This window comes from Brassica napus, chromosome A5 (genome assembly GCF_020379485.1).
Source record: "Brassica napus cultivar Da-Ae chromosome A5, Da-Ae, whole genome shotgun sequence".
In the NCBI taxonomy this organism is placed as follows: domain Eukaryota; kingdom Viridiplantae; phylum Streptophyta; class Magnoliopsida; order Brassicales; family Brassicaceae; genus Brassica; species Brassica napus.
Genome location: NC_063438.1, coordinates 20,301,362 through 20,324,104, shown reverse-complemented (window position 1 = coordinate 20,324,104; position 22,743 = coordinate 20,301,362). Strand labels below are relative to the sequence as shown.

Sequence of the window (22,743 nt, the reverse complement as noted above, 5' to 3'; positions counted from 1 at the left end):
GATAAAAGGTATAAAAATGTATAGGCTTCATATTACCAAAGGAAAATTCAAAATGCAAAAACATGAATCAAAGAGAAATCCAGAAACTAATAAGTAAGAAATTCAAGAAATAATGCCAAACTTGAAAGCAATAATAATAAAATTCAGAGCGAAGCCTCTACTCATCAACTCGATCCACCAACTTTTCAGCCACTTTTTTCATTCTTCTCTTGCTTGATTTTTCTGGTGCCCACAGACCTTGTAACAGAATTCTGATCAAAAGCATCCTCCAAGTTAATGATTGGTGATCGCATCCGCTTAGCCGGTGTCAGATCACTGGTTTTATCCGACTGAGACGATCCGCCATGCAACATCAGGGACCCCTTCATAATAAAAAAAAAATACTATCAGCTTTCAATAACTAACTATGTGCATATCTCCAGAGTAGTTTATAAAATATATAATGTTAATGATACGACCTCAGGTGCATCAGACAAAGCGGAATATGTCCCTCCAAAAGTGTTCTGACTCTCCTAGGATATAGAAAATAGAATTGTATATCAGAACAAAAACGAAAATGGTATACCATTTTAGAACAACTGAATCCATTGAAACACATACCGTTGGTGATCCAATAACGTCGAACTCGTTAATCATCCCAATGACTGACATGATCTTGAGAACTTTGTAAGTGGGATGCTTATATAAATAGTTCTCCCTTTCAATTCCAATCTTGAAAAGAAGAGTCTTCCCAACCAAATCTTGAAGAATCGGTGGCAACATGTCAGGATCCTGTATCTTTTATACAATCACGTAAATCATAATAAGTTTCAATATATCTTTCAATTGATAAAACAAACCAATATATAAATTAAAGAAAATAATAATACCTCATCAGTAACCGGACCAGTCAGCTCAAGACATGGTTTGTGTAGCAGTTGCATGGCAAGATTATCAAACAGCAAGAACTTGGTGTCATTTGTATTGTCCAGTACAACCAGATGCAACTTGTACCTAAGTTAAAATAAAAAAAATGACCATATTAATTTTTAAAATATAATGAGCTTTTTCATTAATATATGATATATTTTATTGAACTATATACCTTGGCAACAGTTGTGGATTTTTGTCTTTGCACTTGATACAATAGTAATTATGACCACTAACATTGAACTCGTCTCCGTCTTCAATATCATTAGGCACTGTCAACACCTTCTTTGCACACACCTTACAACTTAGGTAGTACCAACCCATGTCAGAATCAATGGCCCCAATTGAAGCCATTACAATACACTTCTCCACCTGTGATATGAATATTAGTATTTTCCTTATATTAACCATATTGTAATTGTAAAATGATTGGAATATATCAGGAGATCCTCCATACCTGTTTGGATTCCAGGACCATGGAAATAGTTTTCCTAGGGGTGTGACGAAAAAACTCATCCCTTTCCTTAACAGTAGGAACCACTGCATTTGACTTGGGGTCAACAATGGCCATTGCCAAATCATCACTTGGTAACCTGTTAATCCAAAAAAGTCGGGTCAGGTCAGATTATACTCTGCGACGTTAACCAAATACGTATTATATGTGTCGAACATAATATAAATCATAAACTCACAGACTCATGAAGGCTTGGACCTCATCCATCTGTGGATTCAGCGATACATTAGAGACATTGTAGGCGTTGGAGATGCTACGATCCTCTGAAAAAACAGTGGAGAAAATATTATTGACTCAATTATACACTTAACATATGTATAGAAAAAGCAGATAGTATAATAATTACCTTTCCACACTTTAATCTTCCCAAATCGCAAAACACAAACAATGGACTGCTCACTACGCAATTGAATCGCATTGCTAACATCCTCCGCGAACTTCCCCCACAACACCAGAGGGAGGCGTTCATCACTGTACAAAAAAGGATAACAACATTAAATTTGAGTTATCATAAAAATAATTGAAACAGTTTTGTTACATAAAAGATTGTGTAAACTTACTCCTCATTGCGTAGTTCGACAGATATCTTCTGTGTGTCTTTCCCTTTCACAGAAACAATTTCCATCTGGGTAACTTCAACAATCTGTCCGATTACATCTACAAAAAAAAAAAAACGGATCACAAATCACATTATTTTTAGATCCCACTATAACTTAAGAACAATTAACTATGATTAAAAACGTTACTTACCAACCAAGTAATCATCATCGAGGACACCATTGAGAACATCCCCAAATTTAACAGGATTCAATCCAGTTAAATTGTTGGGTAAATCCTCACAGATCCTCACACGTGTCGTTGGAAGGAACACAATCTTGAATGGATGCTTGCTTGGTCGATAGGAACCACCAGAATTGGTAACCGTGAAATTGATGATTACTTTCGTATCACCTTCCTGCAGCACACGATTGAATTGCCCAACCAGTTCTCTTTTCACGGTTCCAGCAATCTTGTCTCCCTATATTTGGAAATAAACAGCAATAAGTAACTCTGAATGTTATATGGAGTAGAGATTAAAGTTCATAAAAATGTTGTATTGAACTTACTCTAGCATCGACAAAGACCATTTCGATAGTCTCACCCCCCGCAGCCGAATACTGTTTCCAAAGACGGATGATTTTGACTTGGATCTTCCACATGTTCTTGAAAGGCTTCAACTCAGAGACAAAGTTCATCGCAGCCATAGTAAATAAATGAGCAGTTATAGTGTTGAGTGTGTGACTAAATGGTCGACATAACGTTCTATTATATAGGGGTTGGAGGCATTCATTACAGAATATTTTGCACGATTTTACTTGTCAATCACATATTGAATTGAAACACTAATTTAGGCGTCTCGTATTTATGTCTTGGCTTAATATATATACGATTGACTTAAAAATAGGTAAGACCGTATAATAAATTGCCAATTTTGAATCTCTCGGCTTAACGCATAATTGTATATCATTACGTCATGTTATTATAACTTTCCAAAAATATAAAAATGGCAATTAAAATTTAAAGTATCCAACCTTGCGCACAAAGTCTGTTTATAGTGTATATACATATTGCCTAATCATTACGTAAATTTTGAGTCTCACATATATGTTTCCCTATATAACTTTCTTAAATCTAAAGATGGGAAGAAAATTCAAATAATACTTGGACGCATAGTATACATCCTCTTTTTATTACAGTGAGTTAATAATAAATAATTCATAATTATATAGTAAATATCTTATCAATATTTCATAATTAATGTATCATTACCAATTACCAAGTCATCGTAATTCATATTTCAGAATAACACTTCGTAATTCATCATATATGTGAGACACATAGCTGTTGTGGATTGTTCTATTGACCAAAACATATATGTGAGACACACAGCTGTTGTGGATTGTTAAATTGACCACAATTTTATGATTTTTTTCGTTTCAGGACCAGGAAAATGTTTATAAGAGCCTGTTATTTTGAATCACGTTGCAAACCAAACCATAAAAAATAATATTATAATAACCAGCTTATTTTTATATAGTACATTGATGTGGGTCAATAACTTATTGAGTCAAGATGGTAAGATGGGCCAGCAATAAATGTGAGTCAAGATGGGTACGCTTATAATCAGCTTAGAAAGTATTATAGAAAAGAAATATTATAATACGATGGTCCAGCTTTTATGAGAGTGACATTCAGTGTAAATAATCTAGTAAAGCAAGGATAATTATTTTGTGAGGCTGAGAAGGATTGTAAGGCTGCCACCTCAGCATGGCATGCCTGTAAATATGTTACATTTTAAAGGTTACTCCTTTAAAATGTTTCTCTGTTAATAATAAAGGGATTATGAACACTCAAATGGATAAGGATGAATGGGAAAGGCCTTAAGCCCATTTTAGAGCCGCTGGTTTTCTATCTTAAAGGGCCTTTAGCCCACATAAGAACGCCATTTGGGTTCAAAAACCCTTAGATCCTCCTCTGTTTTCTATCAAAGGGGAATGAATGAGATTCTCCTCAAAAAGTAAAAAATAATAAAAATCAAATCATTAGACCAGGAAACAAAAATAAAAAATCAAAGAGCTTCCTTTTTCGCTCGTTTGCCCTTTTTCTGGTTTTGCTGTTTGGGTAAATAAAATAAAATCAAATCAAATCAAATCAAAATCCTGTGTTTATCGCAAACTACCACCGTCTCTCTCTCTCCATTGTCGTCATTCTCTTAGGCTCTCTCGCTCCTCCCTTGTCTTTGCCTTGAAACAACAGGTACCCTTATTGACCTCAATTTTAGAGCTTTTTTAATATCGAGCTTCTCTGAACTCTGACGAAATCATTCTCAAGAGACGATGATATGTATATATTATTATTATATGTTAATCTGGGCTCTAGATTTTATGTGGAATTGTCTATAGCGTGTAGATTTATTCCAATTCGGATCTGATTGATTCTATGCTGCTAGTTTAATGTGTGATTATATGAATCTTTTTTTTTATAATATTCTTAGGGTTTTAGTTTGTCAAGTTTAATCTAATAATATTGTTTATAAAAGAAGCTTCCCTTGTCGTCATCTATAAAAGATTGATGCACCAAACCAGTAACTATTAATGGTGTTCCTTTAATATGACTGTCTCTTTGAACGTGTTTATCATTGGTGACAACTTGATGAATTAAAGACCATGGATGATGATGGATCACTTCATGGAAACAACGGTGGAATGCACAATGGCGGAGATGAACTTCCAATGCATGTGCAGTATGAGCATCACGGCATGATGGATGAACACGCCGATGATGGGATGAATGGTGGACTTGAGACAGACATTCCTTCTCACCTTGCAAACTCATCTGATCATCGCGGCGAAGTTGTGGACCGTGGCGGTGAAAACGGAGACCAGTTGACGTTGTCCTATCAGGGACAAGTTTATGTTTTTGACCATGTCTTGCCTGAGAAGGTGACTTTAACTTCTTCTAGTAACTTCTCTTCTTTGATGTCTGCGTTATTAAAGCTCTTACTGCAGGTTCAAGCTGTGCTTTTGTTACTTGGTGGAAGGGAAGTACCACAGACACTCCCGACAACCGTAGGATCACCTCATCAGAACAATAGGGTACTGGTAATAAAAGACTTGTTTATAATACCATATATGGGCAGGGTATAATAAGTTTTATTCCCTGAGTTTGTTGCTGAGTAATGCATGAATAAAGCAGGGTCTATCTGGTACTCCTCAAAGGTTTAGTGCCCCGCAGAGGCAAGCCTCGTTGCTCAGATTCAGGGAGAAAAGAAAAGGGAGGAATTTTGATAAGACCATTCGCTACACAGTCAGGAAGGAGGTAGCATTGAGGTACGCACCAAATCATTACTAGGTTTTGTTTATATCTATCCATTTTTTTTAAAGATAAGATGTTTTGTGATTAAAAGGTTTCGTTTTCCGAATGCAGGATGCAGCGTAAGAAAGGTCAGTTCACATCTGCCAAATCAAGCAATGAGGAATCTGCATTAACAGGACCGGATTGGGGGTCAGGCCAGAGCTGGGCCTTAGAAGGGTGTGAAACTCAGAAGCCAGAGGCTTTGTAAGTTGGTGAAGTTATTTATTGCTTGGTGTGTACTTAGTTGAGAGTAAGGCTTTTCTCTGACCTTTTTTTTTTTATCTTGAAACGTTTGTGGACATGTGAAGATGTCGGCACTGTGGAACGAGTGAGAATTCAACACCAATGATGCGACGTGGACCTGAAGGGCCAAGGACACTTTGTAATGCATGTGGACTGATGTGGGCAAACAAGGTAAGCTAAGATAATTACTTTCTTTATTGACATCGATCACCTCGTTTATTATCACTCATTGATCAGTCTGATTCCAACTGTATATAGACCTAACACTAACAACATTTGTCTTCGATAATTTCAGGGAGCTCTTAGAGACTTATCCAAAGGCCCTCCTCCTCAAATAACCAGGAATCTGCCTGCAAATAAGAATGATGTGAGTAAACATCGGTTTTTTTGTTACCTCTTGTGCTTAAAAGGAGAGAAGTTTCTTAAAAGATAAAACATTTCATTCAATATATTTATCGATGACATTGTTGCAGGAGTCAAATCTTGAGGCTGATCAAATGATGGTAGTAGCTGGTGACAATAGCAACTCGAACTGGGAAAAGCATTGCAGGCAAGAAAAGATGTGAGCTGGGTTCAGGGTTCCTTGGGACACTCATAAGCTGTTCTTTTACTTATTTAGATCACTCATCAGAAGAGAGAGAGAGAGAGAAAAGACACATTTGCTCAGTCTCTCTCATCTGTATTTTTTTTCTTCCTCAAGTAGAAACAGTGAACATTTACTTGTATCTTTATTAAAGCCACTTAAAATATTTGATTAAACGCCTACTTGGTAGAGATAATAACTAGCATTACAGACAATGATTGGTGATGGTGCACCCAGGTGAGGTTAACGTCGTACGCACGTTCACCATGTTTAGTACCAACTTTCTCTGCAACGTCACTATCTTTCCTGATCATTTATACATTTTCTTGAAATAATTGACAAGTTCTCTTAATTGAGTATAATTTAGTAAATTAATTTATTTGTCATTGAATTGAGCCAAGAAATAAATTAAGAAAAAATGTAGTTAGATTTTGTAGTATAAGGAATTATTAAACAGTGATACTAATTTAAATGTTGGATTATATAGAAATACCATGTTATCTAATATCTATCATATGCCCATGTTAATTCCCGGGAAAATCTCTTTCTTCCTTCCTTCTTCATTTTCTTCCCTTCCCCATAAAAAAAGGAGAAAGAAAACAAACAAACTTTCCGCAAATGTTGGAAAGAAACATACCAAATATAGCAAACAGACCAATCATTTGTGTTCTGTCTCTCTCTCTCTCTGTCTTTTGTTTTAGTTTTTCTTTATTGGAATCAAATATTAGGTTCGCTCTAAATTAGTTTCTCTTATTATTTTCTTCTTCTCTGTGATTGACAGAGAGAAATCTTAAGAGAGAGATAGTGATTTCGTTTTTTTTTTGTTGCCTTTCTCATTCTTACGAGTTTGGCCATCTCTCTCGCCAAATTAGTAACGAACAACCTTACTTAATCAGAATAGGTCTTTTCTATTTCTTTCTTTTATTTTTGTTTTATTTTGTGGTTTTCTCAAGAAAGTTTAGAGGAGAAATATAGAAGAGGTAAAGAATGAGCGCTTCGTCCAGCAATGGATTGCTCCTCACGTCAATGTCAGGACGACACGACAACATGGAAGCTGGTGGATCGTCTAAATTACCTGAAGATGTGCAGCATCCTTCTGATCACCATGAACAGCTTGAACACGATCCTGATGATCCTTTCGACCTTGATAACACCAAGAACGCCTCCGCAGATTCTCTCCGTCGCTGGAGAGTATGTCATCTCTCTTCTCTTCTTTGATCATTGCGTCAGTTTCTTAGATCTTAACATGGATTTGAAATGGTGATAATTTTGCAGCAAGCGTCACTTGTATTGAACGCATCACGTCGGTTTCGATACACTTTGGATCTAAACAAAGAAGAACACTATGAGAATCGGAGGAGGATGATCAGAGCTCATGCTCAAGTCATTAGGGTATATATTCTTCTTTTATCCTCTTCTTGATTGCTTCTTGTTTGTTTCTTGATTTATCACAATCATTTATTGCTTTATTGAATCAGGCAGCATTGCTTTTCAAGTTGGCTGGAGAACAACAAACTGGTATGTGACTTTTTCTTTTTAATATAAGTCAGATCAAATTATGTTTTAGTTTTCTTATTATCAATCAATCTTGATTTATTTTTGTGGTTTCAGGGTTTGGATCAGCATCATCAACGCCAGCAATTTCACCTGGTAACTTTGACATCGACCTTGAGAAGCTTGTGTCAATGACCAGGAACCAAAACATGTCCAGTTTGCAGCAACATGGAGGGGTTAGACTCGATCGTATTGTATTCATTTGTATGCTATAAATGGCAATAAGATTTCATGATACTGAAAATATATTTACTACCGTTTTTAGGTCAAAGGTGTTGCAGAGAAGTTAAAGACAAATATGGAGCAAGGAATCCAGGAGGATGAGAAAGAGGTCACAGATAGGAAGAATGCTTTTGGATCGAACACTTATCCAAAGAAGAAGGGAAAGAGCTTTTATGTAAGTAGTTGTGGTGGTTTCTTCAACAGTCTTTCCTAACTTATGTGGATTATAACTCATTTTTTGTTGTCCAAAAGATGTTCCTCTGGGAAGCATGGCAGGATTTAACTCTTATCATCTTGATCATTGCGGCTGTAACATCATTGGCATTGGGTATAAAGACTGAGGTATTTTTCTTTTCTTTTCATATAGTTTCCTTCTTAATGATCCAAACTAGGAACTCACTTATTTTATGCCTGCTTTAATCTTTTTGGGTTTTACTACTTTCAACAGGGATTGAAAGAAGGTTGGCTTGATGGTGGAAGCATTGCGTTTGCAGTCTTTCTTGTCATTATTGTTACAGGTATGAACATGTTTTTTCGTCTATTTGCCTTTATTTTGTGCTTGTGTGTTTATGTCAAATTCTTTCCTAATACTGACTGCTCTCAATCGTTTGATTCTTTCAGCTGTTAGTGACTATCGCCAATCTCTTCAGTTTCAAAACCTCAATGATGAAAAAAGAAATATACAACTAGAGGTTCTTGCTTTAACATCTTATATTATTTGCAACTTCTATGGTTTTTTAGAGCTGACAGTTTAATGAAAACGTTACAGGTCATGAGAGGAGGGAGAACATTGAAAATTTCAATCTATGACGTTGTTGTTGGAGATGTTATACCTCTTAGAATAGGAGACCAGGTAGGTTTATTTTCTCAATATATTTCATCTGTGGCTTTAGAAGCCTAACGTATTGTACCAATCTAGGTCCCTGCGGATGGAGTGCTAATTAGTGGTCATTCTCTTGCTATTGATGAATCTAGCATGACCGGTGAAAGCAAGATTGTGAGTTCATCATGACTCTTCTTGTTTCTTCTATTACTTGTTAACACAGGACTTTGGTTGCAGGTTAACAAGGATCAAAAATCTCCTTTTCTAATGTCTGGTTGTAAAGTAGCTGACGGAGTCGGTAGTATGCTGGTAACTGGTGTTGGAATCAACACTGAATGGGGATTGTTGATGGCAAGTATCTCAGAGGATACTGGTGAAGAAACTCCCTTGCAGGTATATCATCTTGATGGACGTCTCCACAATGTCTTGAAAGAAGTTTGACAGTGCCTTTTGGTAATCTTATTTAACAGGTGCGGTTAAATGGTCTTGCAACCTTCATTGGTATAGTGGGGCTCACGGTGGCTGTTGTTGTCCTGGTAGCTCTTCTTGTGAGGTAAAATCTGATACACCTTGGTCAATAAAACTTTTGGATTACAAATTCATGCATGTTAAGGGCTATAATCTTGAGTTATTTTTTTTTCCAGATACTTTACTGGAACTACTCAAGATTCTAATGGAGCAACCCAGTTTGTCAAAGGGAAGACTAGTATCAGTGACATTGTAGATGACTGTGTAAAGATATTTACAATCGCCGTAAGTATTTATTCCACATTTATGATTATGTTGCTCAATAGACATATCAATTAATTATTGGCTTTTGTTTAGGTTACTATTGTGGTTGTGGCAGTTCCTGAGGGACTTCCCCTAGCAGTTACCCTCACGTAAGTCTTATTTCATATAATCCACTAAGAAAATTGATAAGCTACAATACCGTTACGTGAGGAGGAAGAAAGAGTTGGTCGAGAGAGAAGCGCGGGAGAATGGGGAGAATGAAGATTTGAAGAAAGACTCTGAGTCGTCGGGAGGGTCTTGAAGAAAGAAGAAGAAAGAAAGACTCTAGACGGGAAAGAGGGTTTTCTGTTAGATTCCGTTGGATGCTTTAAATAGAGGACTTTGTTTTCATTGTTGGGTAGCTTTGTATTTTGGATTGAGTCGTGAGACTTGAGGAGGAATTCGCCTGGGTTAAGCCGGCGATTCTCAGTTGATTCTTAATACAAAGTGCAGTTACGTTCATTCCTTTGATTCTTATCATTTACGATCGAGTTTGTTCGAGTATCGGAGTTCAAACTCTATCATTGGTGCGGTGAGCTGTTCGCGATGGATTTGGTGAGCGATTCTGACGAAAGGCTCGATCATATGGAGCGATCGGCCATAGAGACGGAGAAGACGGTCAAGGTGATCTATGAAGGTTGGAGGAAGCTGACGGAGGCTAACACACAAGCTGGTGAACGAGTCGTAGCGGTGGAGTCTCGTTTGAGCTCCGTTGAGTTTCAGTTACAGAAGATCGCAGCGGCGATCGATAGGATCGAGTCCAATACGACTTCGGCGAGACCTCACGGTAAAGACGTCGCAGGTACATCGGATCCTCAGGTACAAGATTCTGTAACTGCATCGGAGAATCCTTCGTTAGGTTACCAGAGGAATACGGATATGTTTGCTAGTCGCCAGAGTTTGTTGAAGAAAATTGAGTTGCCTACGTTTGAAGGTTTGATGCCGTATTGTTGGATACGGAACGTAGAACGTTATTTCAGAGCAGCAAACTATTCAGAGAATGAGAAGCTCGAGCTGGTGGCTCTAAGCTTAACGGGAGAAGTGTTGAATTGGTACCTGTGGGAAGTTGAAGAGGAGAGGTTTGAGAGTTGGTACCACTTTAAACAAAGGATGCTGGAAAGGTTTGCAGAGTCAATCGATGACGAACCTCGTAACCGCTTATGCGCCTTGAAACAGACGGGCTCGGTTCGTCAGTATGTAAAGGAGTTTGAGGAGTTGATAACACAAGTTAAAGGCATTGATGAGCCTAACCTTATAAGCAAGTTTTACACTGGCTTGAAACAAGAAATGAAGGAGGTCATCAAGCTAAAGGAACCGAAAGGTTTACGCAACCACATTGCAGCAGTGATCAAGATGGAGAGCAGCACTTTCTGTCACGTCATGGGTGAACGCGGGAAACCAAGACAGACAGAATACCATAATCCGCCAAATAAACAACACCGATCAAATCATTTTGGTCACCGTCCTCTGCAGCCACTTGCCGACGACAAAAGTAAGCAACTGGAAACGCCGAAAAACTTACCTCAGAGACCAAGATTGCATTTAACTCCAGAGGAGTTAGCTGAGTTGAAGAGGCTAAAGCTGTGTTTTAAGTGCAAGACGAGTTGGTTCCGGGGTCATGTGTGTGCGAATGCAGAGTTACAAGTTCTGATGCTTATTGATGATTTAGAAGTGGAGGTGCTGCAAGATGCGTACTTGGACGAAGTTGAGAGGGAGGTTACAAAGGACCAGGAGGGGGATGCCTCACAGTTGATGGAGATCTCTCTCAATGCTTACCTTGGCATTGACTCACTTGTTACAACAAAACTGAGAGGGGTGTTAGCTGGAGTTGACGCTGTGGTATTGATTGATTGCGGAGCCACACATAACTTTGTTACTCCTGAGCTAGCAACGAAGGCAGGCTTATCTGCCCATTTCAACTCTCAGATGCATGTCATATTGGGAAATGGCGTTAAAATTAATGCGGGAGGCGTTTGTAACAACGTTAAGTTGGAGATGCAGGGACTTGACTTTGATATTGACTGCATTACTCTGGAATTGGGAAAAGTAGATTTGGTTCTTGGTATACAATGGTTGAGAACATTGGGTAAATGCGAGATTGATTGGATGACTCAAGAATGGAGTTTTATCTACGAGGGGAAGCGAGTCAATTTGAGTGGTGAACTGGACCTGCACCAACTACAACCGACTTTCCAGAGTCTCACTGCGGATGATGGACAGTGGGAGATGCCCAGGGACTCTTGGTTCAGCATATTGCAGGAAGAAAGTTTGTCGCCTTCTGTGCTACCAGCGGAGGTTGAGGAAGTGCTGCAACGGTACGCACACGTTTTCGACAAACCTAAGGGGCTTCCTCCTGTCAGGGGTAGAGAACATGCGATCACGTTGAAAGCAGGAACAACAGCTATCAACGTACGACCGTATCGTTATCCACAAGCTCATCAGGAGGCAATGTCTTCGATGGTTGCTGAAATGCTGGACAAAGGCTTGATACGTGTGAGCCGAAGCCCTTTCTCCAGTCCAGTTCTCTTAGTCAAGAAACAGGATAAAACGTGGCGTTTCTGTGTAGACTATAGAGCTCTGAACCAAGCAATAATAGCTGATAAGTATCCTATTCCGATGATAGACCAGCTCCTTGATCAGCTCCATGGTGCTCGTGTCTTTTCAAAGATGGATCTTACGGCAGGGTTTCATCAAATACGAATGGAGGAAAAGGACATTCATAAAACCGCTTTTCGAACCCATGATGGCCACTATGAGTTCTTGGTTATGCCATTTGGGCTCACAAATGCTCCTTCAACTTTTCAATCCCTGATGAATGATCTGTTTCGTCCCTTCTTGGGCAAGTTCGTGCTGGTATTCTTTGATGACGTGTTGATATACAGTAAGAACGAGGAAGATCATGTTCGACACTTGGAGCTAGTGCTAGCGGTGTTTGAGAAACATAAACTTTTCGCTAATAAGAAGAAGTGTTTGTTTGCGCAAAGTCAGGTGGAGTACTTGGGCCATGTCATCTCAGCGGAGGGAGTAGCTACTGATAAGGTGAAGACAGAAGCAATGAGAGTGTGGCCGACACCCAAGAATATTAAGCAACTCAGAGGGTTCTTGGGTTTAACCGGTTATTACCGGCGTTTTGTGATGAGTTATGGGTCTATAGCCAGACCTCTCACGGACCTTTTGCGGACGGATAAGTTTGGTTGGTCTCCAGTTGCTCAGGCAGCCTTTGACAACTTGAAGCTTGCAATGGTCTCTGCCCCAGTTTTGGCACTTCCTGATTTTACACAAACTTTTGTGGTCGAGTGTGACGCGTCCGGTTTTGGGGTGGGGGCAGTACTTATGCAAGGGGGTCGACCTATTGCTTATTTCAGCTACGCGCTGTCTGCTAGGGAGCAGTTGAAGCCTATTTACGAACGTGAGTTGATGGCAGTGGTTCTTGCGATTCGTAAATGGAAACATTACCTACTTGGTCGAAGATTCGTGGTTCATACAGATCAAAAAAGCCTCAAATACCTGTTGGAACAGCGAGAAGTCAGTATGGAATATCAGAAGTGGCTGATCAAACTATTGGGATATGAGTTCGATATTGTTTATAAGCCTGGAATTCAAAATAAAGCCGCCGATGGTCTCTCACGCATTGAACATTCTGCTTTGCAAGTGTCTAATGCCACGCTCTTGGCCATTACCATTCCAGTTTCTCTCCAACTGCAAGATCTTTATAAGGACATTGCGGATTCACAGGAAATACAGTTGCTGTTACAGAGAGTTAAGGAAGGGGATGCCGCTTTGAAACACTATACAATCAAAGATGAGAAGCTCTGGTATAAAAACCGTCTGGTTATTCCCAGTTCTTCTACCTTCATTACTACAATCCTAAAGGAATGTCATGATGGTTTACAAGGGGGTCACTCTGGCGTTTTGAAAACAGTGAAGCGGGTACAACGTTGGTTTCACTGGGCAGGGTTACTTCGTACAGTTCAGCAGTATGTAGCGGCTTGTCACGTATGTCAAACACACAAATACTCTACGTTGAGTCCGGCAGGTCTGCTCCAGCCTCTTCCGATCCCAGTAGCTGTTTGGGAGGACCTTTCTATGGATTTTGTCGAAGGATTGCCCACTTCTTTCGGTTACAATGTCATTTTTGTGGTAGTGGATCGCTTGAGCAAATACTCACATTTCATTGGTCTCAAGCATCCATTTCAAGCAATTGACGTTGCGAAGAAGTTTATTGGAGAAGTCGTTCGTTTACATGGGTTTCCAAAGTCGATTGTGTCTGACCGTGATAAGATCTTTCTCAGTTCTTTTTGGAAGGAGTTGTTCCGTTTGTCAGAGACGTCGCTGAAGTTTAGCACAGCTTTCCATCCTCAAACAGATGGTCAGACTGAGGTGCTCAACCGATGTATGGAGACATACCTCCGTTGTTTTGCTTCGTCACACCCGCGCACTTGGCACAAGTACCTCTGTTGGGCAGAGCTTTGGTACAATACGTCATACCATACTTCTCTGAAAACGTCACCATTCAAGGTGGTGTATGGTCGGGAGCCTCCTGCTCTGCTACGGTTTGAGTCAGGGTCAACGAACAATGCGGATCTGGAGACTATGTTGGTGGAGCGTGACGCAATGTTAGTTGCCATTAAACAGCATCTTACTCACGCGCAACAGTTGATGAAAAATAACGCAGATAAACATAGACGGGATGTCGAGTTTTCAGTGGGGGATATGGTCTTCTTGAAGCTGCGTCCGTATCGCCAACAATCTGTTGCCCGCCGTGTCTGTCAGAAGCTTTCGGCTAAGTATTTTGGTCCTTATGAAGTTTTGGAACGGGTGGGAAAGGCAGCATATCGCTTAGCTTTACCACAAGAGACAAAGATTCATCCTGTTTTTCATGTGTCTCAGCTAAAGGCTGTCTTGGGGGCTGAGCATCACGTTCTTCCTCTACCGATACTTTCTTCTGGCTTGGATGATTTGGTGATTCTTCCAGAGGCAATATTAGATACTCGTTACAACGAAAAGGGAGCTTTGGAGTTGTTGGTGCAGTGGCGCTCTCTGCCTTCCTCGGAGAATACTTGGGTCTTATATGGGGAACTCCGTGATCAGTACCCTACCTTTAAGCTTGAGGACAAGCTTCGTTTCGAAAAGGGGGGTATTGATAAGCTACAATACCGTTACGTGAGGAGGAAGAAAGAGTTGGTCGAGAGAGAAGCGCGGGAGAATGGGGAGAATGAAGATTTGAAGAAAGACTCTGAGTCGTCGGGAGGGTCTTGAAGAAAGAAGAAGAAAGAAAGACTCTAGACGGGAAAGAGGGTTTTCTGTTAGATTCCGTTGGATGCTTTAAATAGAGGACTTTGTTTTCATTGTTGGGTAGCTTTGTATTTTGGATTGAGTCGTGAGACTTGAGGAGGAATTCGCCTGGGTTAAGCCGGCGATTCTCAGTTGATTCTTAATACAAAGTGCAGTTACGTTCATTCCTTTGATTCTTATCATTTACGATCGAGTTTGTTCGAGTATCGGAGTTCAAACTCTATCAAAAATATTAACTACATTGTAGTTCTTGATCTAACCTTTCTTGACTCCATTTGTGTAGTTTGGCATACTCTATGCGAAAGATGATGGCAGACAAAGCTTTGGTTAGGAGACTTTCAGCTTGTGAAACCATGGGCTCAGCAACAACAATCTGCAGTGACAAAACTGGAACTTTAACTTTGAATCAGGTCAGTATCTTCCTTGACATGAATTCATCATATACCCTTCTAGATAGCTAATTTTATCCCTTATCAAAATTAAAGATGACTGTGGTTGAGACTTATGCTGGAGGATCAAAGATGGATGTAGCAGACAACCCCTCTGGGCTCCACCCTAAACTTGTTGCCTTAATAAGTGAGGGTGTGGCACAGAACACCACAGGCAACGTTTTTCACCCCAAGGTTGGTATTCTCTACTCCGAGGTTATCAAATGATGGATGGTTAGTGCTCATGTTGTTTTTACTGTAGGATGGTGGAGAGGTTGAGATCTCTGGATCTCCCACAGAGAAGGCTATTCTGTCATGGGCGTATAAGGTATCAAATGTTTGCTTTCTCTGGTCCATCTTTCACATCTTTTTTTCCCTGCATGGACAGTATGTTTAAAGAAGCTATTGTTGCAGTTGGGGATGAAGTTTGATACCATAAGGTCTGAGTCTGCTATCATCCATGCTTTCCCTTTCAATTCTGAGAAAAAGCGTGGTGGTGTTGCTGTGCTTCGAGTAATTTCTTGAACCCCTCTCCAGTTTTAAGATTATGAAAATGTTGTGGAGACATTGGACTAAGTAGTTTCTCTGCTAAACAAATGAACATCTTCTCATTACTATTCAGTGAGGAAAGTCTCTAATTATATTATATGAAGCTGATCAGAAGGAGAATATAAACTAACTGCAGGGTGATTCTGAAGTTTTCATTCATTGGAAAGGAGCAGCAGAGATAGTTCTGGCTTGCTGTACACAATACATGGACTCAAATGGTACTCTTCAGCCCATTGACGACCAGAAGGTGAGAAGACTCAAAATTTGTAAACAACAATCTCTCCAAATTCTTATTGGGCTAGAGAATAAATTAGGAGATAGGATGGTATCAAAAAGATGAAATTTGTTTTAAAATTTCACTTTAAGACACACTCTGATAACCTAGGAGGACTTAACATTTGCTTATTAATTTGCTATCATCTCAAACATCAATAATATTCCTGTTTGGAAATTATTATACAGGAGTTTTTCAGACTTGCTATTGATGCCATGGCGAAAAATAGCTTGCGTTGTGTTGCTATTGCATGCAGAACACAAGAGCTGAGCCAAGTTCCCAAGGAACAGGAGGACTTGGATAAATGGTCTTTGCCAGAAGATGAATTGACTCTGCTTGCTATCGTTGGTATAAAGGATCCTTGTCGTCCTGGTGTCAGAGAAGCAGTGAGAATTTGCACCAGTGCTGGTGTTAAGGTACGTATGGTGACTGGAGACAATCTTCAGACAGCAAAAGCAATTGCGTTGGAGTGTGGTATACTTTCTTCAGATACAGAAGCCGTTGAGCCTACTATCATTGAAGGAAAAGTGTTCCGTGAGCTATCTGAGAAAGAGAGAGAACAAGTAGCCAAGAAAATAACGGTATGATGTGACCTTACTGATCATCGCTATTTCAAATATTAACTTGGGGTAAAAATAATGCAGGTGATGGGTAGATCCTCTCCTAATGACAAGCTTTTACTTGTTCAAGCACTAAGGAAAAATGGAGATGTTGTTGCTGTCACTGGTGATGGTACTAATGATGCTCCTGCTCTCCACGAGGTAACATTCATTGGTGATAATGGTACATGCTATATTAGGTTTTGTGTTTCATTTCCAAATCTGACTTATGCCTTTGTATTATAGGCAGACATAGGTCTCTCTATGGGTATATCAGGAACTGAAGTTGCTAAAGAGAGTTCAGACATCATCATTTTGGATGACAATTTTGCTTCAGTAGTAAAGGTTTGTCTTAGAGCATTGAGCTTATTCTTCATCTCTCAGTGAATTTATACTTCCACAGCTATTCTTTATGCCTTTTCTAATAGTGTAACTCTGTTTACTTTTCTAGGTTGTTCGATGGGGCCGTTCTGTGTATGCAAATATTCAGAAGTTCATACAGTTCCAGCTTACTGTGAATGTTGCAGCTCTTGTAATCAATGTTGTAGCAGCAATGTCTTCTGGTGATGTTCCTCTAAAGGCTGTACAGGTTAATTAATCTTCCCCCGTCTTTCTAGCATGAGATGGTTGAACTCTTAAGACACGTTAAACTATAATGGTGTTCTTTTGATACAGCTGCTTTGGGTCAACCTTATTATGGATACTCTTGGAGCACTTGCACTCGCTACAGAGCCACCAACTGATCATCTTATGCACAGAACCCCTGTTGGAAGAAGGTATAACATCATAACTAGATAAACTGTGGTTTCTATGTATGGTTCGTGATGGTTTGTTTCTGGATTTCTAGGGAACCTCTTATAACAAACATCATGTGGAGGAACTTGCTTGTGCAGGTGATGACTTGTTCAGCAAAAAAAAATTATGTTGATTTATTACTAAAAACATTTTGTAGAGTGCATATCTCTGACATTATAATTTGTGGGATGTTTCAGTCTTTTTACCAAGTGGCTGTCCTCCTAGTTCTCAACTTTGCAGGCTTGAGCATTCTTGGCTTGAGCCAAGACAGCAACCATGCACATGCTGTAGAAGTGAAGAACACTATGATATTCAATGCCTTCGTTATGTGTCAAGTAGGCAAAATCATCTCCTCTTTTCAATCTTCTTATTCTTAAAATCATATGTATTGGTTTAAATCATGCAAGTCTTGCAGATATTCAACGAGTTCAACGCAAGGAAACCTGATGAAATGAATGTATTCAGTGGAGTATCTAAGAACCCTCTCTTCATTGCAATTGTTGGAGTCACTTTTGTACTTCAGGTAAGACAATAACACAAAACCTCTTTTGTGTCTTGGACACTTGATAGCATCTGGTAGTAAACTCTTGTGGTTGAAAAATGCAGATACTCATTGTGACTTTCCTTGGGGAGTTTGCCCACACCGTTGCACTGAGTTGGCAACTATGGCTTGCTTCTATTGCCATCGGACTGGTCAGCTGGCCACTAGCAGTTGTTGGGAAACTGATTCCTGTACCCAAGACTCCAATGAGTGTCTACTTCAAGAAACCGTTCCGGAAATTCAAAGCCTCAAGAAATGCATAAACACATTACTAGATGCTACAGAAGCAATAACATGTGACAATGGCCTAAACCTCTAACTTTTCTTTCTCTCTTTTAATTGGTAATAGTATTTTTACAAATGTATACTCCGAGATTCAATTCTTTTGTCCCTTATTCATATTTCTTCTTCTTGTCTTGATGTAAAAGTACTGTGAATTGAATTGGATTTGGGGTTGTACTAATGGAAGTTTGGCTCAGTCTTTGATTTCATACCAACCAAATATTTTTTGCTCTCTGTCTGTGAGAAGCATGACTTGAAACCTTTCATGGAAACAAAGGACACAGTAAGGATCACATGGTTCTTCTTCCATCCTAAAATAAATCTTACAAACAAGTTTTGATGTGTAAGTGTGTTTCATACTATATAATTTTTTTTTATAGAATGCAAAGGCTACGAGAGCCAACAGAATCAAATTGTAAACCTCAATAGTTTTCTTTCCTACACATGGCAAACAAAAATAAACTCACCTGAAAAAACCCAACTTATATTGAAACAACCTTACATAACAAATAAGACAAGAATTTTTTTTTAAATTGCATACACTTGGTGAAAACTGAGAAGGGCCATGCTTAAAGACCACTTTGGAAATGTGAGAAGTTCAGCAAAAACATGAGTAAGCCAAGTGGTTCTTCTTTGAGATGTAAGGAGAGATGAAATCTGTAGCAAGGCCAGATGTCTCTGAGATCTCTGCTGGAACTAGCACTTGTGGCTTACCTAAAGCTATCCTCTTCCCAACTATGTTTGCATAAAACAAACCAGATATGGCTGGAACAAACACATCGCTTCTCGAGCTTATGTAGAAGTCAATAACATTTTCATACTCTGAACTCTCTGATTCAAGGTACTTTGATTTCTTGCTTGCTGGCATTATTGCCTCCTGCATCAAGATTTAGCAAAAGGGTAAAAAACTTTTCCTTGGACTAAAGAATGTTTTGATCTATACACACCTTTGTGAACGTTTTTGGGAAGATATCCTTAAGGATATTGAGGCTACTGTCCCACCTTGGCTGAGTGAGATAGATAGTTGTGTCACCAGCAAATCCAAGCTTCCTCAAGAATACAGCAATCTCTTGCGCGTTGTAACATGTCTTGGACCCAACTACACCAGTTGAGTGGCAATGTTTCTTCTCAAGTATGTCGATTCTAAGGTCTACAGCTATGAAACGGCCAGCTGATTTCCTGCTATGAGTCCTTAACCTCTCAATCATTGATTCAACTACTGCATTCAGCTCAGGTTGCAACTCCAAGGAACCAAACATTGCCAAACAAGCCACAGGATCGGTTTCGCCGTCTTGCGAGGATTTTCTCAAGTTTACAGAAGGGAAGTACGTAGCAACTCGGATGTTTCCTTTTGATTTGAAGATTGGGTCAATGTTCTCCTTAATGTAGTCCTCTGTAACTCTGGTAGGGACTTTTACAATGGCGATGTCCCTTAGAGATACTTCTTCAGGCAATTGTTTGACAACTTTGATGACGTTTTTCAAGCTTTTGATCAGTTTATCAGCATCATAAATGTCTTCAAAGTTCCTGATAAGCCATACATTGATCTTAGAAACTAATTATTAAACCATAAATGCCACAAACATAGAAATAAACAACTCTTAACCTTTCATCACCAGGTTTGCTTCCTCTTATATCAGGAAGCACTAATGTTGCTCCAAGATGCTTTGCCACCATTACAGCATCAGTGATCTAAACAGAAGATCAGAATTTAACCACACAAACAACAAATGGAATAAATTAACAAACACATCTAGAGAATATACAAATTTAGAGCTTTTATAAAGTATACCTGAGAGATATGGTACTCAGGACCATTCGTTAGTGAGAATGTAACATACCCTTTTGATGATACCGCTTCTTCTACAACAATTAGAGGCCCTTATAAGTCCAAGATGTACAATGCATATATACAAAAGCATGAAACTGAGAAAGACGACAAGAGTCTGAGTAAAACAAACACATACCGGATAGTAAAGTTGGCCAACAAGGGTTAAGGTCATTGGTATCATCCATCCAAGGCCCTTTACTGCCTTCTACGCCTCCGACAAGACTATCTTTCACAGATACTCTAGATCCTTCAAATTCAATATCGTGTGCATCTCCCTGAGCTTTCTCCTGTAAACACAATGAAAGAAAAATTAGACAAGGATCTTGAGTTTAGCTACAGAAGAGAAGGTTCGACCTTTTGCACTATTAGTTTACACCAAAAGAGATGAAACTAATCATGTCCTAATGATCAATGTAAAAAAAAAACTTCACTACTGACTCTAATTTTATGATCCATGAAATCCACATTTTAGCTAAAAATGGAAAGTTTTGGTAGGAAGAAACCCCTATAACGCACAAATCAAGAAAGTCTCAATGAACAAGCTAACAGTTCACCTTGAACTATATCTGTTTCTAAGACATTAGGTAGACGTATCATTATCAACACAAAAAGTGAAGGAGACAAAATACTAACTGACAATGAAGAAGAGAGACCGAACATAACCCACTTGAAGTAAGCTCAAGTAGAGCAAAAAGATTTGAAAAAAGTGTCGGCAAAGAACGTACCTGAAGAGAATCAAAGTAATCTCTATGAAGCATCTGTCCGAGCATCACGAACATGGTAATGGTGAGGATACCAGCAACCACTTGCCTCAAATCCACACCCATTTCTTCTTTCTCTCTTGCTTATGAAACAGAGAAAACAGAAGAATCAGATGATGAGTTGAAATAGAGAAGGAAGTAAAGAAAAAGAAAGACCAACAAAAAGTGGTGTTGTGTTGTGGGGGCAGGTAGAGACAAGGTATCTTCCGCAAATATGATATCTCAGTTCCCCTTTTGATTTCTTTGTAATTAAAGCTTGCCAAAAAAGATCCTTTCAGAGTGTTATTGTCACTGTTCATTGTTGAAGTCGATGTTTTACGCAAACAAAACACAACACAGCCACCGACGCTTTTTCCGTGAATGTTGGTATAATCTTTAACCCGTGGTTTCTTAAAACCGGTACTAAATCAATTAGACCAAGACATTATGATTGTTTTGTTTTTAAACATTAGACTCGCTATCCGGTGACCATTTTTAATAATACGAATGAGTAAGAAAGAGATGAAAATTAACAAAATAAAAAAATAAAAATAAATATTTATTCATTTTGTTCCATATCAATTTTGATAAGGAATACTTTTCTTTTATAATTTTTTTTAAATTCAAAGAATGATAAAGAATCAAATACAGCAAAAATTTTCCATAAACTGTGTAACTTTTTAAAAAATATCAATTTTGATAAGGAATATTTTTTTTTCCTTACTCTTTTGTTTTTAGTAATCTTTGCCTACATCTGAGAGAATACTACCTAACGATACCCAGTAAGTAAATGTTCAAATAAACCATGGTACAACCAAACAAAAACATGCGAGTCAAAAAATTAAGAAATTTAACTAAAATACTAGTAAATGTAACAAATTTAACTCTCAAATCTTTGATATGAAGTTTGAAATCACATCCTTATCACTATTCATACCAAAAAATATACAAAAAAAGAAAGTTACTGATACAATGGATATAAATGTTTATCTCCCTATCGTTGATGATAAATAAGATCCTAAGAATATACTAAAAGTCCCTTTCTACAACATAAGAGTAATTATTTAGCAAACAAATTATAAGCAAATGATAAAGGAGATTACAGATAGGTTTAGAACACATTATAGACGTGTTACTTATTTGACGTGACTAATTTAGTAATTATATTACTTAATAAAAGCAAAACTGTGATGATGCATGCATTTAGCTTTTCGTTAGAGGCCCCGTACAAGACCAAATGCTCAATTTTTATTAATCACACATTGTTCAACTTCCCGTACCACACCATTAGTACATCATATTGGTTATGTCACAATAATTACATGTTCTTCTCTCCAATACCGGTTTGCGTAAGAAAAACTAGTGAACATCAGCCTGGGGAAAACAAACATACACATGTTGCTCAATGATTACAAGTTTACGCCTGACTCTGTGTATTTTAATTTGGTTTCCTTGTCTTCTAAGTTTGTGGGGGGATCACAAATGAACACTTGATTGATTGTTGAATGGTAGCGTAAGGCAGTGTGAAGCAACTACACCACTCAAGAATAATATACAGAGAGTCGATAGTATCTACGCACTCATATACCGTTACATATGATTTTCTTAACACATCTACGCAACATAAATTGACAGAAAGCTATGCTAATAAAAAAATAATGATGAACAAAACGTCAAAACCATATTATTATTATTACTTTTTTGAATGAATGTTAATTTTTATTCATCAAAAAATCTTTTTACATCAAATGCATACTTTGTAAATTTGTAATAACCCCCATCTAAACTCTAAAGAATTTTGATGAACTTCACAATCTTGTACTAAACCAAAACTGTAAACTACTCTCCATTCCTCTTACTCTATTTGATCTCATCAAACTTAGTTTATTTCTTATC

General features: G+C 38.5%; 4 protein-coding genes across 8 annotated transcripts; 2 read left to right on the top strand and 2 right to left on the bottom strand.

Moving 5' to 3' along the window:
* Positions 1–7: 7 nt before the first annotated feature.
* On the bottom strand, positions 8–3,603 carry LOC106409216 (replication protein A 70 kDa DNA-binding subunit C-like). Its single transcript, XM_022695420.2, has 11 exons — positions 2,530–3,603; positions 2,174–2,441; positions 1,984–2,080; positions 1,770–1,894; positions 1,602–1,686; positions 1,367–1,502; positions 1,085–1,281; positions 870–993; positions 601–777; positions 459–512; positions 8–362 (listed from the first exon to the last, which is right to left on the bottom strand). Exons 1-11 carry the CDS (start codon positions 2,665–2,667, stop codon positions 186–188), a joined length of 1,578 nt encoding a protein of 525 aa, XP_022551141.2. The 5' UTR covers positions 2,668–3,603; the 3' UTR covers positions 8–185.
* Positions 3,604–3,973: 370 nt separating this feature from the next.
* On the top strand, positions 3,974–6,325 carry LOC125608801 (GATA transcription factor 24-like). Of its 3 annotated transcripts, none has more exons than XM_048779308.1 (8): positions 3,974–4,219; positions 4,627–4,905; positions 4,972–5,058; positions 5,159–5,292; positions 5,390–5,521; positions 5,626–5,731; positions 5,856–5,927; positions 6,034–6,325. In XM_048779308.1, the coding sequence occupies exons 2-8, from the start codon at positions 4,630–4,632 to the stop codon at positions 6,124–6,126; spliced, it is 900 nt and encodes a 299-aa protein (XP_048635265.1). In that variant the 5' UTR covers positions 3,974–4,219; positions 4,627–4,629; the 3' UTR covers positions 6,127–6,325. The 3 variants fall into 3 exon arrangements, with proteins under 3 accessions (XP_048635265.1, XP_048635264.1, XP_048635263.1); XM_048779307.1 differs by having other exon boundaries at positions 5,156–5,292; XM_048779306.1 differs by having other exon boundaries at positions 4,972–5,064.
* Positions 6,326–6,928: 603 nt separating this feature from the next.
* Positions 6,929–18,878, top strand: LOC106421834 (calcium-transporting ATPase 9, plasma membrane-type-like). The gene is made up of 28 exons (XM_048779302.1): positions 6,929–7,334; positions 7,419–7,535; positions 7,622–7,661; positions 7,755–7,873; positions 7,963–8,094; positions 8,172–8,261; positions 8,368–8,437; positions 8,541–8,611; positions 8,689–8,772; positions 8,839–8,916; positions 8,980–9,135; positions 9,213–9,295; positions 9,387–9,495; positions 9,568–9,623; positions 15,092–15,218; positions 15,294–15,431; positions 15,499–15,564; positions 15,651–15,749; positions 15,922–16,032; positions 16,248–16,640; positions 16,704–16,820; positions 16,905–17,003; positions 17,110–17,247; positions 17,334–17,434; positions 17,506–17,551; positions 17,651–17,788; positions 17,869–17,976; positions 18,060–18,878. Exons 1-28 carry the CDS (start codon positions 7,131–7,133, stop codon positions 18,255–18,257), a joined length of 3,288 nt encoding a protein of 1,095 aa, XP_048635259.1. The 5' UTR covers positions 6,929–7,130; the 3' UTR covers positions 18,258–18,878.
* LOC125608800 (protein MANNAN SYNTHESIS-RELATED 1) lies at positions 18,634–21,206 on the bottom strand. Of its 3 annotated transcripts, none has more exons than XM_048779304.1 (7): positions 21,029–21,206; positions 20,833–20,951; positions 20,244–20,394; positions 20,069–20,136; positions 19,883–19,968; positions 19,224–19,803; positions 18,634–19,153 (listed from the first exon to the last, which is right to left on the bottom strand). In XM_048779304.1, the coding sequence occupies exons 1-7, from the start codon at positions 21,165–21,167 to the stop codon at positions 18,875–18,877; spliced, it is 1,422 nt and encodes a 473-aa protein (XP_048635261.1). In that variant the 5' UTR covers positions 21,168–21,206; the 3' UTR covers positions 18,634–18,874. The 3 variants fall into 3 exon arrangements, with proteins under 3 accessions (XP_048635261.1, XP_048635260.1, XP_048635262.1); XM_048779303.1 differs by having other exon boundaries at positions 20,069–20,139; positions 21,029–21,205; XM_048779305.1 differs by having other exon boundaries at positions 20,069–20,139; positions 20,833–21,066.
* Between the last annotated feature and the right edge of the window lie 1,537 nt (positions 21,207–22,743).

Excerpts from the sequence above, each read along its gene's own strand:
- LOC106421834 (XM_048779302.1), top strand. The coding sequence starts at position 7,131 with ATGAGCGCTTCGTCCAGCAATGGATTGCTCCTCACGTCAATGTCAGGA. Across the intron at positions 8,612-8,688 it reads AAAGAAATATACAACTAGAG|GTCATGAGAGGAGGGAGAAC; the intron begins GTTCTTGCTTTA and ends AAAACGTTACAG. Across the intron at positions 17,248-17,333 it reads TTCCTCTAAAGGCTGTACAG|CTGCTTTGGGTCAACCTTAT; the intron begins GTTAATTAATCT and ends CTTTTGATACAG.
- LOC106409216 (XM_022695420.2), bottom strand. The coding sequence starts at position 2,667 with ATGGCTGCGATGAACTTTGTCTCTGAGTTGAAGCCTTTCAAGAACATG. Across the intron at positions 2,081-2,173 it reads CGATGATGATTACTTGGTTG|ATGTAATCGGACAGATTGTT; the intron begins GTAAGTAACGTT and ends TTTTTTTTGTAG. Across the intron at positions 778-869 it reads CTGGTCCGGTTACTGATGAG|ATACAGGATCCTGACATGTT; the intron begins GTATTATTATTT and ends ATTGTATAAAAG.
- LOC125608801 (XM_048779306.1), top strand. The coding sequence starts at position 4,630 with ATGGATGATGATGGATCACTTCATGGAAACAACGGTGGAATGCACAAT. Across the intron at positions 4,906-4,971 it reads ACCATGTCTTGCCTGAGAAG|GTTCAAGCTGTGCTTTTGTT; the intron begins GTGACTTTAACT and ends CTCTTACTGCAG. Across the intron at positions 5,293-5,389 it reads AGGAAGGAGGTAGCATTGAG|GATGCAGCGTAAGAAAGGTC; the intron begins GTACGCACCAAA and ends TTCCGAATGCAG.
- LOC125608800 (XM_048779303.1), bottom strand. The coding sequence starts at position 21,167 with ATGAACAGTGACAATAACACTCTGAAAGGATCTTTTTTGGCAAGCTTT. Across the intron at positions 20,140-20,243 it reads TTGGCCAACTTTACTATCCG|AAGAAGCGGTATCATCAAAA; the intron begins GTATGTGTTTGT and ends TAATTGTTGTAG. Across the intron at positions 19,154-19,223 it reads TCCCAAAAACGTTCACAAAG|GAGGCAATAATGCCAGCAAG; the intron begins GTGTGTATAGAT and ends ATCTTGATGCAG.